Raw genomic sequence first — 17,853 nt, forward strand, 5'->3', positions numbered from 1 at the left:
AAAAATATTGCTCCAGTACCATAATTAGTATATAGCCAAGAAATTTCCCATGTAAAAATTAGTTTTAGCATAAATTATCTTGCAGTTTAATCAGTTGGGGCCCCACCCCTTTATTTTAGTTACATATAATAAAAATCCAAGTCTGAGAAATCAGCTTTTAAAAAATACATTTGATTTGTAATTTGGTGTTTGATAGTAAAAGATACTTTTGTTTGCTAAATTAAGAAAACTACGAGAAATTTTTTTTTGTAAATTTGATTTTTAAAAGTGTAAATGGTATTTTAGATAACTATATGACCATCGTAAAGATTCACTTTCATTTTATCACTCTTCGGTGCTCTCAGCATTCAAGGTAACATTTCTTTCTCCTCTAAACTAAAAATCCAATTAATATGGGTATGGATAAATATTTTATTACAAAATAGAAAAGAATACCAATTTATTCTCTTTTCTACTCAAAATTGTCTTTAGGGGCTTTCAAATTAAAGCTTGGAAAACTAGGACGTGCATGCTCATGATTTTATTTGAATGTGAATTATTTTACATTTACTTTTGGTATTCTCTGGTTTGGGCTGATATAAATTGTCAATTTTATGGCTTTAAGGATACAATAAAAACTTTAGAGTCTTTGCACATATAATGAAACGGCAAATACTGATTTGTTTCGCACAATGTGGCAGTTTTGTTGAAAAGTGAACAGGATAGATGTTAAATGTCAGATTTAGAGAATCCTGGAGATTGGGTGTTTTACTAATGACACACACAGTGTGATCCTTCGTAATTTTCACAGAAAATTATACTGTGAAGTATAGCGTCTTTCCTTGGGAAGTCATGACCAGTGAATACAGTTTTATTGGCGTTCATCCATGGAGTAAGTTTACTGGACACCGGTTTTATTGCATTCAGACTCCTAAACTCCCTTTCTCCCCCGGAGCACTTCCCTGGTTGGCAGTGATCTTGAACAAGTTAACTTCTGTGGACCTCAGTGTCTATCTGTTGGGCTAGAATTTAGTTACCACAGAGCTTTTCAGCCTCAGCACTACTGAAGTCTTGGAGTAGGTAGTCCTTTGTGGTGGGGCTGTCCCGTGCATCGCAGGACATTTTGCAGCATCCCTGCTCTCTGCCCACTAGGTGCCGGTAGCAACCCTCCACCCCTCACCCCCATTAGCCATGACAACCAGTATTTTCTCAAGAAACATGGTCTCTTTGGATGACCAAACACATACTTCTTATAAATCACAGTACGACACTCTGCCCCCTGGTCCTTGAACGTGGATCCCTCACAGCCAAGCAGTGATAAAAGTCGACAGATGCTGGTGCACAACCAGAATCCCATTCAGTCATTAATAACTGTTCAGTCCATCATCACATCTTAGGAAAATGTCTCCCAGGGCAAGGCCACTCAGGTTTGCAGGCTTCCGTGCGTTCTGGTGAGGTTCTAAGTGCAGGAGTGGTCTCAGTAACGTGGTCTCAGTAACCCCTTCAGGCATCTGGTACAATTGAGCTGCTCTGAGCCTCTCTCGAGGTGTCAGTGGAATACTGGATTTCCCTCATCACATAACGTACTTATTTGTTCCCTTACTTTTACCTACTACTTTTTGTTCTCTGTATTTGTACCCAAACTTTCCCATCTCGGGAAGGGATGTTAGGTCTGGCCGCCGTGCTGGTCCAGGTTGTAGGCAGCAGTGCTAGTGTGGTGAGTCCGTCCCCCTCAGCCCACTTCTGTTCAGGTGAGGTCACACAGATGCAGAACTGGAGGTGCATCTTGCCACCAGGCAGTGTGGCTGCGCTCACTGTTAGCCCCACTTGTGCCGGTAGTCCCTGGAAATTCTGACAGAAAGGCTGAAAACATGGAAGCAGCCCTGCTTGCAGCCCTTGGTCCCGTGACTGCTGCATCCATTAGGGAAAAAAAGAAAAGCTGAGGTGATGTGGGGAAGAAAGAACACAGGCCCTTTCTCCCCTGCTTTTCCAGACCTGCCAGAAAACACAGGACTGTATCCAGTGGGGACACTCCTTCAGCTCCACTCACGTTCATGTTGAGTGTGAGCACACTTGTGAAGGCTCCTATTTTTATCTCCCCGTTTTAGACAACCAGTGTTTTAATTGCTCATTCCAGTTCTCTATAAAACTCTTCCTCTAAGCTTTTCTCTCTGCTGGTTGTTGGACATTATGTGAGTCCCTTGGTCTGAGGAGATGACAGTTGGCAGTGGAATATCTTCTGTTCTGGTTTTCTGTATCTCTCCGAGCATTTGCATCTATCACCAGGTCAGCAAAGCCCAGTCCAGAGTTGGTAGCTCTTCCTGTCAGGACCCCTTGAGAGCCCCCAGGGCTACCACATGAGTCTGAGTTGCCAGCCACGTTCAGAACCTTCCCACCAGGGTCTCTGCCACACAGCCACCTGTAGTCTCTGTCTCTCTTGTTGCCAGAACAGATCATATTGGCATTTGGTACCTCAGAGGGTGCAAGAGATTCTAGCTTTAGCCCATCTCCGCACTGCTGCAGTCCCCCACATGCACTCATATCATGGACCCCGGTGGCCATCTCTAGGGAGCATGTGGGGATAGATGCATGTCGGATCCACTCATCTTCCAAAACCGGAAGGCAAGTTTTCTGGTGAGTATTGACATGTCCAACATTAATACCCACAGTTATTTCCATAGGACTGTGCCCCATATGGACATTCCTTTAATAGGCCAAGATTCCATTACCGTCCTGCCTGACCATATGACTGGCCATTGGCCACTGCCCATGAGTCAGTAAAAACCCACACAGAGGGGCTTTTAACATTGTTCTGTTCCTCCATCGCTGCTAGGGAAACAGCACGCAGTTCAGCACACCATGCTGATCTGTTTTCATAGTCTTCAGGCAGAGCAGTAGCCTTCCAGACAGGATGCTGTCCATTCACCTTGGAACTGCTGCCCATAAACCAGGCAGCTCTTGTTGTTGGTAGAGGGCTGTCCGTAGGGCACTGTCCACATGACAGAAGAGGCCAGCAGCCCCTTGTGCAGTTCCAGAATCAGTCCTGGGCAGGGGGTGGGGGCGGGGAAGAGGTCCCCTGCTCATAAGAATCTCCTCCTTGCATTCCCCAGGCATTACCATCCCCATTAGGGAGTTCCTCCAGCATGATCCTAAACATGGTATTTCAGGTTTCAAGACCATTTTAGGGGCGCCTGGGTGGCACAGCGGTTAAGCGCCTGCCTTCGGCTCAGGGCGTGATCCCGGCGTTATGGGATCGAGCCCCACATCAGGCTCCTCCACTATGAGCCTGCTTCTTCCTCTCCCACTCCCCCTGCTTGTGTTCCCTCTCTCGCTGGCTATCTCTGTTAAATAAATAAATAAAATCTTAAAAAAAAAAAAAAAAAAAAGACCATTTTAAGTCCTTCAGTCCTAGGGGTGGCTTCAATTAATAATGTCCAGTAGCAAGGTAGTCAACCCCCTCAAATGTTCATTCTCTTGTCCAGAGTTCCTGCAGTCAGCATTGGGAGGCACTCACAGGCTCTTGCCATAGGCCCCATTCTAGGCTCCACAAGGGGCCATTGGACAGAGAATTTTCCCTACCAGCACTCCAGCTTTGGAAGTTCCAAACACTTAGGTTTACCAGTTTATTAAAGGTTGTGACAAAGGATCTGAATCCACAGTGAGTTGAAGAGATGCATAGGGCAGGGTCTAGGGAAGGCCAGGAGCTTCAGGTGCACCCCAATTCTGGCATCTCCTGTTCAACTGGAAGCCCCCCAGAACCAGTCCTGGGTTTTTATGGAGGCTTCCTTATGTAGTCCTAATTGACTCATTGGCAATTGGCCGATTCAACCTCCAGCCCCTCCCCCTCCCCCAAGATTGCAGGTGGCCTTGGGACGGAAGATCACTTGGTCCTCTTGGCAGCCAGCTCCCTCCCTTGAGTGGGCCCCCAAAGTCATCTACACTAACATAACAAAAGACACCTTAATCACTCTCTAAGCTTTGGAAATTCCAGGGGTTTGGGGAATTGTGAGCCAGGAACCATGAATGTGAGGACCTAGTATATCTTTCTTATAAATCACAGTATCGCACGCTGGAGGGCAAAATTGCCGCCACTGAGAATCATTGAGTTACTAGATTATTTATAGTCCCTTTTAGGCAACATTCTAGGATTTTATGGAAAGTCTATGATCTCCATCTCAAATCTTCTAATGCCTGAAGCCGAGTCATGTGGTCAGGTGAGATAAAGATGAGAACCCAAGTATTTACCAGACTAAAGGGTGAAATTTAATGGGGGAGGAGTTATGACCTGATGTGAGGAAAGATTCATGTTAAAAACTTACTGTACTTTTGAGTTTTTCCAAGTAGTACGTAAATCTCCATATAGTGAATTCTCAGCTTAACTAAGCCTATAAAGTAATGTAAGTTCCATGTAATTTCCATGAGGCTGATATTTACTTGCTAGGCATAGTTATATTTATTTAGGAATTTGGAACCTATAAGAAACTTTAGGTTTTTTACTTGTTATGGTTTAATTTTGTTTCCAGCTGCTGTTCTACTTTATTTCCAAGAATTAGGGGAAAAAATGGATTTGGAATCAGGAAACCAGGGTTTTAGTTCTAGCCGTCCTTTGGGTCCTATGAATTCTTTGCAACAGTAAAAGTGTACAGGAGAGACAAGGTTTATTTCTTCTTGTTTTTCCCCCCTGGGAGTTGGTTAAGTGTGTTACATGATATGTACACATCTGCACTTTAGTTTAGTGGTCCCAACCAGAGGGATAAAGGGAAAATGTAGAGTGTTTCAGGTAATCTGTAAGCACAAGCTAAACATTCCCAGCCAGTTTTCTTGTGACCAAATTTATGAAATACCCTTTATTTTTATGTCCTTTCTAAAAGCTAATCGTATATATTTTGTTAACTAAACCCAGTTCATGAAGCGATTTGGATTTATTTGTCAGTGGTCACAAATACAGTTCAGCCTAGTAGCTAACTAATACTTTTAAGTGTAATGAGAAAATAGATGAATTTTCATTTTCCCCCCTGTTGTAGCTGTCAGATCAACTGGTTCTGTCTGTGGCTGTGGTAGATAATTGTGCAATCTTGATGTGCCACTTAAAGAAGTACTTGCTTTACTCTTCAATTTCTCTTAAGGTAAGCATTAGGTGTCATTTTGTTTTTTAATGAGAAATACTTGGGGTGCGTATGAGTTCCTCAAGGCCATTTTCAAGTAGCGAAAATGGTTGTTAACCTGCCGCCTCATTGGGCTCTGCAGCTGGATGACCCATTTACATACACACCCCTTTGGAGGGAGGAGCCAGAGCAGAGTTGACTCCTTCCAATCAGGCTGGAGGAGCATGTCCTTACTCCAGCCAGAGGAGCCAGGGCATGGTGCCCAGTGAGGGGTGGAGGGAGCTGTGTTCCCTGCCCTGGCAGGCTGTCTAAGGGTGCTCTGGAAAGCTGAACTAGCAAATAGTGACCTGGAATCTGTTTGTTTGGGGTGTAGGACTTAAGTACCCTCTACTCTCTCCCTAAGAAAAACCTTTAGTAAAATCTCTCTTGTTCACTCATCTTTTGTACGAATAGAATCTTGGTAGGAACCCACGGAGATGCTGGCTCCTTTCTAGGGTCCCAGAGAACACACCCAGGTCTGACATCTGGGGGCACACAGATCCAGCAGGCTGCTAGGCTGGCCTTGCTGAAGTACTAATTACTACGTGTTGGGTACCTGGAACTGGCATGCACTTTGTTCAGTGCTCTGTTACATATACGGATTCTCTTGATTCTTTTAGGAGCCTTAGGAGAACCAGCTTCCTTGTAGGAACGCGGGAAGGGGAGCTTCAGAGTTCCGGACCTTACTTTGGCATCTGGCTTAGGAGTCTCAAGTCTGGCTTCTGCCAGGGCTTATCATATTTCACATTCCTTGTTTTCAGTTGCTAAACTGTGCGGTTTTATTCTTCACAAAGCCTGTTCTCTGAGGATTTTTAAAAATCAATTTAGGAGGATAAAAAAATAGAAGTTCCAGAATTCTGAAAACTGGGTTTTTTTGTTGTTGTTTTTTTTTTTTTAAACCGTGCAAGAGGTGAAAGAAGTAATGACCATGTCTTTATATTCATCTCACCTCGGGAGCCTGTTTCTGCACTCCTGCCGATCAGTTCCTACTCACACGTCCAGGTACCACCCCTTCTGGAAAACTTGAGCCACGTCCCCGTGTCCTGACCAGAAATGAAGTTCAGATATCTATCTGTGCTCCCTTAGTCTTTCAGAGTTACTGCCACGTTAGCGTTGTATTTCTTTCTTCCTTGTGTTAGAATGAGTTGATCTTATTTTCTTCATTAAGTTTATTAACAGCTTTATTGAGACAATTCATACCTTGTACAGTTCACCCTTTTAAAGCATATGATTCAGTAATTTTTAGTATTTTTAGATTTGTACAGCCATCACCACAGTCAGTTTTAGAACATTTTCATTCCCTCAAAAACAGACCCTGTTTTTGGTTACATTAACAGTCACTCCCCACTTTTCCTCTTTTCCCCTCCCCACAGCCCCAGGCAACCAGGAATCTTTCTGTCTTTATAGATTTGTATGTTCTGAGCATTTCATTTACATGGAGTCATACTATGTGCAGTCTTCTGTGACTGAGTTTTCACCTCGTGACATGTTTTCCTGGTTCATCTGTGTGGTAGCATGACGTATCAGTACTTCGTTTCTTCTCTTGGCTGAACAATATTCCACTGTGTGTGTGACACATAAAATACCACATTTTATTTATCCATTCATCAGCTCCTGGTCATTTGGGTGCTTTCCGCTTTTTGGCTCTTAATGGATAGTGCTGCTCTGAACATTTGTTTACATGTTTCTGTGTGAACATATGGGTTTAGTTCTCTTGAGTATATCTAGGAGTGGAATCGCTGCTTTGGAAGTGAATCTAAAGTTTGAACTGCAGACTGCTTTCCAAAACAGCTGCACCATTGGACATCCCACCAGCAGTGTGGGAGCGTCCTGCTTTCTCTGCGTCCTTGCTAATAACATCCGTTCTGTGTCTGTCTTTGGTTCTTGCCCTCCCAGTGAGTGTGAAAGGGTCTCTCATTAGGGTTTTCATTAGCCTTTCCCTGATGGCCTCTCATTAGATTTTAAATTGTTTTAGTTTAGAAATAGTTGTATCTCTTTTATCTCCTGAAACACCCATACTATTTTCCAAATATTAGCTCATAATATTTAAATTTATGAGCCTATTTTTAAGAATTTCAATGAAGGGGGATGTGGTCCTTAGTTTTTTTTTTTTTTTTTACTTAAAAGTGTGCTTTGTCCACACATTACTAATGTTTTGCTCTGCTACCCTCACCCTTGTATCTGAAGGTGTCACAGGTGCACATACATTCTGTTTCTTGCCCTTGTTACTAAGCCCTACACACCAAATGCCTTGATGACTGTTAACTAAATGAATGAATGGAGTGTTGTTTGTGTTCTTTCTGAATTGTTGAGCTTATCCTTGCGGACAGGTGGGTGTTCTGTTTCTGCTAAATGCTAATAACTCAAAGAAAAAAGAGCATTAGGGGCTTCATTTTACACTTCATCTCTAGTAAAATACTCACCACTTGAAAACTCCTACAATAAAGTTTTACTTGTCTGGTCCTGGCATGTTCTCCACATTGTCAACATTTATTGTTTGGGCTCCTTGTGCAGGTCGCCCCATCTCTCTTTATTCCTTATCTGAGGAACTCTGAAATGTCAGCTGGTAAGTCAGGAGAGCTCATCATAGCACTACCATCATCTTCATTACAAGGCATACTTAAAATACTTCAAAATGATCGATTAAATAATAAGTGCATCTAAGGCTTTAAAGAAGGTATTAAAACTTGTCCAAATTGTAAAGGAACTCCATTCAGCTTTAGCACTAATTAAATGAATACTCGCTGGTGCACATACATGTTTCTACTCTATCGCGGTAGGAAAACGCAAGTGAATGATGCTGGTATATTGTTGTGTGCTAAGTTAACCTTGTGAGCAAAGCAGTTATTTATAAGTGAATCTCTATGTAACTATAACAACAACAAAAACTTTCTCTAGTGAATTTACTATAAAAACATTTATCCCAGTTAAAATGGAAGACAGATTGTTTTGGACAATTGCTGAAATCAGCTAAAATATGGATTGTGATGAGACTATTTGGTGTTTTTTAGTTATCCAAATACATGTTTTAGAATTTTGCTGCTTTGGTGCTCTGAGAGAAAAACAAAGACCAGTTGATTTCATGAAACTACAAGTCTTGGATCCTTAGTAGAATGGCCTCTTTTGAAAATCAGAAGCATCTTCTATTGCTCTCAGTGGTAGGGCCAGGGAGGTGGATGTCATGGTGATAAGATTTCACATACAAGTGTGAAAGCTTTTCTGGAGATCAGGTCAAAGAAAATAATTGACTCCTAAGTGGACGGCTGCCCATTACATGAACGAAGCCCAGTCATCTCAGCCCTGTCTTCCTCCAGTTCTTGGCTTCTAGTGCTGCTGCTTTCATCACTCTTAGAAGAGTTAACACCACTAGAGATGGCATACTTCCTTTTTTCCTCAGCTTGATAGTACTGTTATGTTTAAAGTTTAGTTTTTTATTCCCACTTGTCATTCTAATTTATATTTCTAAAGACTTTTCATTTTAAGTAAGTTTGAATCCTATGTAATGATGCAAATGTTACCAACAACTTAAATTCAGTCCGATCTTATACTAATACGTGATTCTAGATATATTACTGTGAGCCTTCCATGTTTAAATTAATATTGAATAACACTACTGTGTAAAATCACAAATGTATACCTATATAGGTTCTTGCCATTCTTGGCTTCCGTAATAGCGAGGGTCAGTGTTTTCTTCTGTTTCTTCTTGTTCTGGACCTTCTTGGTGATCTTCATGTTCTTCACTATCAGCGTCATCCTGAAATCTCCTGAAAACTTGGGTCTTCAGCTGTATTGTTTGACCGTTAGTGCTTCTTTGCTCACCATAATAAATAGTGTGTATATGAGGGAAGCAGAGGGAAATATATGAGCTTATTGGCTCTTTTAGCTTATTTTGGTCCATACGAATGTACGTTAAGTGGTGGTAATGCAGTGGGTCAACAGATGGACACATCACTGTAACACTGATATCTGAAAAATACAAATTAGAAGTTAATCCTGCTGCATTACGTCTAGATTCCTACATTGGATTTTATTAAAATATGAGATACAGTCTTACTAAAATGCTTATAGGTAGAATTAGGGTTAGTTTTTACAGTAATCAAATAATAAAATGAAAATGAAACTACAGATGAATTATATGTTATCAAAGTCAGTGATGGCTTTCAGACTGCACCTGTCCTGATGAGCACGGGGTGATGAAGGGAAGTGCTGAGTCACTGTGTTGTACACCTGGAACTAACACAGCACTGTGTGCTAAATATACTGGACTTAAAATTTGAAAAAAATGGTGGCTTTGTTGGCTATTTAATTATTTGTTACGTAGTAAATTCTTAGTAGAAATAATCTCAAAAAGAACAAAGTAAAATACCTGTAGTCCCAACTATTCAATACTCCTATTTTTTCATATACTCCACAGTACTACTTGTCAGTGTTCAAGGTGATAACATTTAATAGAAAGAAAAGACTATAAACTTGGGCGCCTGGGTGACTCAGTCAGTTAAGCTCTCCTCCCCCTGCTTGTGCGCACTCTCTTTCTCTCTGTGTGTCAAATAAATAAATAAAATTTAAAAAGACAAGACTATAAACTTTATAGCACACTTTTCTGAGGCCAACTTTGGCCATTTCCCTAGCTACTTCAAATCAACTATTTTCAGCGATGTGTAAAGCATAGATTTTTTTTTTTTTTTTTTTTTATTCTTTAAAAGGTCAGCATAGGGCACCTGGGTGGCTCACTCGGTTAAGTGTCTGGGCTCAGGTCATGATCCCAGGGTCCTGGGATCGAGTCCTGCATCAGGCTCCCTGCTCAGCGGGGGAACTTGCTTCTCCCTCTCCTCCCTGCTCATGTTCTCTCTTTCTCTCTCTCTCTCTCTCTCTCTCTCTCAAATAAATAAAAATCTTCAAAAAGAAAATTAAAAGGTCAACATACTATTGTTTTTGTCTTTAAAAAAAGATAATGAAATTTTACATACTTTCAATTTCATTATTTTCTAGGTAGAGGTGTTGTAAATTTCTTGGAATATAGAATGCTTGCTTCAGTTTGTTGTGTCCAACATTGAGCTCTATAAGGTTGGAAAGATTAAAAATATCATATGGGATGTCTTGTAGTTTGTTGTGTGACATTCGTAGAGCCTGAAGTTTGGGAAGTTCGTTGAAGTAATTTTCTGGTATAGAAGAAATTGAATTATTTTCTAAAGACAGATACATAAGTGAAGAAGGCAGACCAGGAGGCATTGATTCTAATCTGTTATTACATAGGTTGAGCTGCATTAATTTTTCCATTTTGGCAAGTATCTTTTCTTGTAACATGGAATCCTCGAGATGATTATAACAGAGATCAAGCATTGTCAAGTTTATTAGCCCATCCATGGCATTTCTCTGCAATCTGGAGATCTCATTGTAGCCAAGAAGAAGTCTTTCCAAAGACTTGGGGAGAGGAAATGGAAATTCTTCTAAATTGTTATGCTGTAGGTGAAGTTGTACTAGATTTGACAACTTAGCAAACACACCATGATCAATCTTTTGAGATGTAATTTTGTTGTGGCTGAGGTTGATTTCTTTAAGATGAGTTGCGTTGATGAATGAATCTGCAGTCACAGCCTCAATTTCATTGAATTGAAGGTAGACCTGCTGTATGTGTGCTGGGACACGCGGGATAGTCTTGAGTTTGCGATTGTCACAGTACATTGATGATGGAAAATCAGGTGGACAGAAGCATTCAGTGGCACAGCCTAACATATACTGATGAAAAGGAACTCGAAAGTCCTCATTTTGATTAAATTGGAATTCTGGTTGGTAGACATCATCTGGGTCTTGATCATAATCTTCATCCCATTGATAATTTTCATATTGGCAATATACTTTGACTCCAAAAAAGAAGAAAAGGACACATGCTAGACTTAAAAAGCCCATGTTCTTTTTTTGTCCTATTACAAGGAGAAAGCAAATAAATTGTGGGAAAGTGAGTGAATCCTAGAATAATTTTCGTGTAAATTGACAGTTACATAAAATGCATAATATCTGTATCTGTACTGAAACATATAAAAGAATCCAGAATAAATGGGCAATGCTCAAACCAAAATTAATGTTTAAATAGCAAGAAGGTGGTATTAAATTTTTTTTAAAAAGGCACGTTTTGCATTGAACTAGACCACATAGCCATCTTTGAAGAGAATCCTAGTTTGTCGTGCTTACTATAGATTTACAATGATAACATGACCTCTCCTAACCCCACAGCTGGGTACTCCCTCCACTAAAAATGCTGAGTGTTCCACTAACTATTTGGTCCCTTCAGTGATGGTCACTACCTATGAGGGGAGACACTCTCAGTCTTAGTTAACATTAACCAACATTTTTTCACTGCAGCTTCTGTTTGTCGATGCGGTTTTCTGCCCTTGGAAGAACATGAAACATTCCCTTTTATGCAAGAGCTTGAGATATTAAAAGTAGCTATCGTCTTTCCTCTCAGTGTTTCTGTCCAAGCCTAACCATGACTTCAAACTTTCCCCCATGAAACCGTTTCCAGAATCCAATTATTTTGTCTCTGACTCCATTTAAATAACTGCCTCAAGTCCCAGAAACACACAATATTTATAGTCTACAAACTTTTAGCTTCTAACAGGTTATTCTATACATTTTTCTTTCTTTCCACTGATATTTTTGAGTGAAGTCCTAGATAAACAGATATTGAAAACACATTGTCTTCTCTCCCAGGAGCTGAGGTCTGGTGGAGAATCAGAAAGACACACACAGTAAAGGGAGTAGGAGGGTGTGTAGGGGGCATGATTTAAAGAAGGGAGCACTCAGCTTGAGAAAGACTGTTAACTTGAAGTTGTGGTGAGTGGTGGATGGTCTACTGGACAAGGAGCCTGAAGACCTTTATTTCCCACCTGTCACTTAGGACGGTCAAGCCACTTAACATGTCTGCCTCTGGCCTCATCAAGAAGATGAGAAATTAATTGCTTGCCTGCTTATCTCAACTGGTGGTTGTGACAGTCATGTGAGATACGCATGTAAAAGTGCTTTGCAGATTAGAAAGTAATCCAGATGGAATAAGTTTGTTATTTAGGTAAAGGTTAAAAGGGGGGAAATAAAAGAAGAATTTTATCTTTTTGATTCTGAGGCTATTTTTCTGTACCTCTCTCATTCAGGGTTTCTTGAGAAATAATGTAACGTGTCCTTGTGTGTCATGAACTGACTTAACTCTATCCAGTTAGCCATTAGAGTAGTACAAGCTATTTTTCATCATTGGGATAACTGAAAAAATAGTTATTTAAGTCATTGTCTATGACAGACCCCATTTGAGAAAGTGTACCCTGGACCCTAACGTCTTAGATTTTTGTTTGTTATTTTCTTGTCAGAAACTAAAAATGTGTAGAATGTAATTATGTGTAAATGTGGGATTTGGAGTTTAAGTAGAGTCAGGGGCCCTTGATCTTTTCTTCCCTCCCCTGCACCCAGAACGCGGGCCTAGTCATTACCAGCATGCAGCTCCTTCACACCCTTACTTGTCTTTATAACTTACTCCACGTGGTAGCTCCAACTGCAGTAATCCCTCAGTTTCACTGGGACCTAAATCTGTGGATCCCACTGTTTTCACTGCCCTTCATGCATACCTCCCAGTGCACTCGGTTCCTCTCAGCAACCTGGACCCCACAGCCCATCACTGTTGTCACTTGTTTGCACAGGCCCCAGACCCTCTGGCCCCTTTCATCCTTATACTCTTCTGGTAAACTCCAACGCTGTTCCTTCAATTGTCAGTCTACATGCAGCCGACTCATGCAGCAGAGTAAGTGGAGAGAAAACAGGCCAAGCCAGCTGGTGTCACTTTAAATTCATGACCACTCATTGCTGCTCAGGGACATGTCCTTACTGCGTTCCTTTTCCCTTGCTCCTAGACAAGCTTCTAAAGCCTCATTCCCCACCAGTTTGGGATGATGACCTTGCTGCTGCTGCCCTTTTTTTTAACCAAGAAGATAGGATCGAACAAAACAATCATTTACTCATATAACCTTTTGTTATATTTAATCTCATCCCTACCTACAAAATATGTCAAAGTAGCAATGGTTTGATCTTTTAAAACAACCTGTGATTTTTAAACTCAAAGTTCCGTTTTACAAATCTGAGTAGACTACATGCATTGTTCCTCCATATCCGTGGGATTCATGGCGGATGTGACATTTGAACTAAACTTTGAAGGAATATTAGGGTTCTCATAGAGGAAGACTGGGAAGATTTCCAGATAGAAGAGATGAGCAAAACATGTAAGCAACAAAGAGTGGGGTGTTTGGAAAGTGGTGGTTAGCTATTGAAGGAGCATAATAAGGCTGTCGCAGCTAATCTGGACCAGAATCTCGAGGGTCTGAATTCTGACCTGTGGAGTCTGCACGCAGGGAACCAACACCTAATTTAATTCATTAAGGTCGCTGAGCCATGATCTTCACACTGCATTGTTAGTGGGTGATGGAGGAGAAAGTCCTGCGGGAAGTGTGGTCTCACCCCAAAGGGCAGTGTTCCGTACTGGCTAACCCATGGCGCTGGGAAGCTCCCATTGGGTCTGCTGCTTTAGTGACCTGTGCTAGACATTGTATGTGCACATGGCTAGTTAACCACCTTCCAAATAGTAGTAGTCACTTAGTTTAGTTGAGTTACTTCAGTTAATGATGGACTGCAATTACTTCTGGGGGGTGAGGCACGGTATTTGGTGGGGAACACAGAAATGAAAATGTGAAGATGTGGTCCCCTCTATAAAGAGCATACGGTTTATGGAGAGACCCAACATGGCAAACCATATTCTCAGACAAAGGGAAATAAGGTTTACCACCTAGACCCCAGTGCCATGGGTGCAGTGGCTTAATCCTGCTTGGGGCAGACAGGGAAGTCTTTGTAATATCATTTGGTCCAGATCTTTGGAGATCAGGAGGAATGGGTAGAGAACATCCTATACATTTTACTCACTAGTTGATAATATTTTATGTGTTAAATTTGTAGTATTTATGGTACTCATTATAGTGGAGCATATTATCTTTTTAAAGTACAGTCATACTTCCCTTCAGTCTCAGTGCAGCACAGGGTTCTACTGTAAGGTTGCTGTGTCTCACAAAGGTATGTGTAGAAGCAGGAGGACAGAGGCATGCAGCTGTGGGGGCGGAGGGTGGACAGGGACGGAGGGGTTTCGGAAGCTGACTGTTACACAGATGAACTTTGAAATGAGCATTGCTCATCAGAGCTCTGAATTTCATCCTTGTATTAAGAACAGTAGCAATAATCAGTTAGTAACCTTACATTTGAGAATGAAAGTCATGACTCTATTCAACAATTAGAGAAATTATTGTGGAAAAAGGACTCCTGGGTGATAGTTTTGATCCTGCTCTTAAATGCATCCCTTTGACTTGGGATCAAGACCTCATTATGGGAGTCTCCCTGAAAATAAAGGGATTTTTTAGTGTTGGCCGCTTTTGGTCTTCTTGGCCACCTATGAAGACAGACTTTCCCTAAGGACAGTTTCTCTTCTGAATCATTCCCTGAGGACCTTGGCTCTGCAGCCCAGCCTGATCCCACTTTCTTTGACCAAGTCCAGTTTTCTGGTCTGAAATCAACCCTGTCTGCATCCACAGGCCCACTATTTACTATTCGTCTTAGTCTTCAACTTCATCCCTGGTGAGTTTCCCTGTTATAAGGACCTCTTATTTCTTTTTATCCAAATTTTCCATTCAATGATCTCTTCCCAGCCATTTGCAAAGCACATTTTTATTACTTCTGCCTTTCATGTTCTACAATTTATGCCTCATTCCCTGTGGGATAGCTCATAGCAAAACAGTACACTCACCGTCAAACCTCCCGCTTCCTGACCTAATTTCTGTCAGAACCTAGTACAATTCGCAGTGTATAAGTACTCAGACATTTGTTGAATGGATGATTGGATTACTAAATTACAGATTACATCCTGTTAGCGATGCTTGTCATCGCTACTAATGCGGATTATTTCTAGGTGTTACTTTGCAGCAGTGGTTTCTTTAAATGGACACAGTCACAGAGAACATGGCTGTTCTCTCCTAGTGGTGTCTCCCATCACAGCACGCTATTCCCATTACAAGACTAGTAGAAAAATAACAGATGTGAACAGGAATCTTTAAAGCAAAGGAAATATATATTACCGATTTTTTAAAATATCCATTAATGTGAATTTTTCATATTATAGCTATAAATGTTTCTATGTTGTAACATTTCTCTTACTTGGGAAAAAGCACTTGTGCTTTCATAAGGAAGTTCTAATTAAAATGAGATCAAACTTTGTTCTGGAAAGTTTAAAGTAGTTGGAAAGCCTCATTGCATTTTATTGTTTTAAAGACTCAATTGTTTTGTTGATATGCCATAGAAACTAGGATATAAGGAACCAGAGTATTAGTACATGGACTCAGATTTCTTTCCAAAGCAGTTTTAAATTTAACTCTATAAATAAAGTAAAGTAGTGTACATTCCTGTTTTACACCCAGGGTCTAAGGAAGTAAGACTCTTTTACTATTAAAAATACGAAAGTTTCAAAATTATTCTTAGCCAGAATACATTTAAATTTTAATTAACTGGAACCCAAAAAACTGTTTCCTTTAGTACCAGATAAAGCACTCACATCTTCCGTTTCAGAAAGAAGGCAAATGAAAGCAAAAACATGTTACAATCAGGGATTTGGTCAACAGAGAAATCTTAAGAAAATTTCTAGTGAAATCGGTACAAATACTGTTCTTCCCTACAAGCAGAATCTGTCACCCTGCCCAGATGTATGGCTCACAGGCATTTGCCAGTTTTTATCATTTAAAGTTGAGAGTGAGAGAGGATACAAAGTGATGCCATTAACCGAAGAATCTTTCATTCTGGATTAAAAAGAAATCTAAACAAAGATTATTTATTGGGTAAATCTTAAGTTAGAAAATTAAAATCATTATATTACTGCTTTCTCTGAATATTTTTCCTAATCAAATTGTAATGTAGCTTTTATCAGATATTGCCTCCAAATATTGTGCTTTTATGATCTATTTTAATGTTAAACAAATCAAATATACTTAAAAAGTTTTAACAGTAGGAACAGATTCTTTAAAAAATCGAAAATTATTTTATCGTCATACCTGTTGAGTTTGCTTTAGTTTTCAGGGGTTGATGAATTTGCAAATCCTGTAAATTGAATCAGATATTCCTAAATTCTTTAACTGAGTCTCTTAAAAATCCACAGTAACTGTGTGTCCAGACAGGGCTGTCCTTGAATTACTGTAGCAATTTAAGCAAATATAATCTGCTTGGAAAACACTTGGGTTGAATTAAAATTATGTATTTCTTTTCATTATCCAAAACTTTGTGGATTCAAATTGAGATGCTTGTGCTGTTGGTCAGATTTATGTGGCTTTCTTCCCTTTCTTTTCCCCTTAATTTTGGTTTGAGGTGTGGCAAGAATTTCCTCTAATATGAAAGGCAAACAGAACTAAATGAAACAGCATGTACTGATTACTGTTTTTATTTTCATTTTCATGCCAAAGAATTCTCCAAATTAAGGTCCCCTGTAACTTGGAGCTCAGTGTCTCAGCAATTTAAGGTGGAACTCAAGAGTGGTCTTAAAACGTCCCTTGTCTGAAACCTCACGTTCACACCAGGGCTTTCCTTTATGAAGACAAGCAACCAAGATTAGAAACATATAGCTTGCATATCTAGTTCACTTTTTTTTTTTTTAAGATTATATTTATTTGAGAGAGAGAGAGAGCACGAGCAGGGGGAAGGGAAGAGGTTGAGGGAGAAGCAGGCTCCCCTCTGAGCAAGGAAGCAAGGAGCCCGACCACACAGAGCTTGATCCCAGGACCCCGAGATCATGACCTGAGCCGAAGGCGGTTCCTCACCGATTGAGCCACCCAGGTGCCCCTCTAGTTTACTTTTTAAACGAAGGGTCTTGTCATTAGTGGCACAGATTAAATTATAATTTCTCCACATGAAGAATTATACCTTCTTTTCTGTTCGCTATCACCGTTCTCTCCTTTGTCCCAAATATATGCACTAGAATGCCTGCTACAAACCTTTTAAACAAAAATTAATCTGGCGATAGAATTTAGTGTCTTGCACTCAGAAGGTAAATCTCTGATTTGCCTCTTTAGGTTCGTACAAAAAGTAATTTTACAGTATTGACTGAGATGGCGTTAGAAACTTCTGTTGCCTTTATTTTGTGGATTAGAAAATCTCTTCTCACTGAGTTTTTTCTCCTGAGGAGTAGTGGTTAACTGCTTCAGTGCTACATTTTCTTACTAGTGTGTTTTTTTAATTTTAAACAGAGAGTTAACTTGTATTTCTTGGCAGTGAACTTTGAATTCATGCTTTGGAAGACTCTTTAAAGTTTGTACAAACTAATAAGGTAAAGTGAATCCCGGAATTTGTTTTTGTGTCCTCAAATAGTGTTTACCATTAGATTTTTACAAAGAAATCACAGGGTTTATTTTGTTATACTTCGGGTTTTTTAAAAGCATGCTGTGTTTCAAGTGATGGTTGGCAGTACTATAAAAATCTCATCTATTATTTGAGACACTGGTATGTGAAACATGGCCGACTGTATTTGGGCCAAGATTTCATCTTGTTACTGATCTTTTCCATATGTTTCCTATTAGTCTTTGTTCTTAAACCTCAGGCTTCCATACTAAGGAAGAGAGAGCAAATCTGTGTGATTTTTCCAAGAATTTAATTTTATGTGCCCTCATAGTTCTTT

General features: G+C 40.2%; 2 protein-coding genes across 5 annotated transcripts in view; one reads left to right on the forward strand and one right to left on the reverse strand.

The window, feature by feature from the left end:
* CENPP (centromere protein P) overlaps nucleotides 1–17,853 on the forward strand; it is a 245,062-nt gene that overhangs the window by 91,311 nt on the left and 135,898 nt on the right. The window lies entirely within an intron of this gene.
* On the reverse strand, nucleotides 6,278–16,634 carry OMD (osteomodulin). Its single transcript, XM_026519129.4, has 3 exons — nucleotides 16,241–16,634; nucleotides 10,091–11,044; nucleotides 6,278–9,089 (listed from the first exon to the last, which is right to left on the reverse strand). Exons 2-3 carry the CDS (start codon nucleotides 11,028–11,030, stop codon nucleotides 8,761–8,763), a joined length of 1,269 nt encoding a protein of 422 aa, XP_026374914.1. The 5' UTR covers nucleotides 11,031–11,044; nucleotides 16,241–16,634; the 3' UTR covers nucleotides 6,278–8,760.

This window comes from Ursus arctos, unplaced genomic scaffold (assembly GCF_023065955.2).
Source record: "Ursus arctos isolate Adak ecotype North America unplaced genomic scaffold, UrsArc2.0 scaffold_33, whole genome shotgun sequence".
Classification (NCBI taxonomy): domain Eukaryota; kingdom Metazoa; phylum Chordata; class Mammalia; order Carnivora; family Ursidae; genus Ursus; species Ursus arctos.

Bases quoted from the DNA above. Each gene is read 5' to 3' on its own strand.
- OMD (XM_026519129.4), bottom strand. From the start codon at position 11,030: ATGGGCTTTTTAAGTCTAGCATGTGTCCTTTTCTTCTTTTTTGGAGTC. The intron at 9,090-10,090 runs GTATGTAAAATT...TGTATTTTTCAG, and splicing joins AGAAAATAATGAAATTGAAA to ATATCAGTGTTACAGTGATG.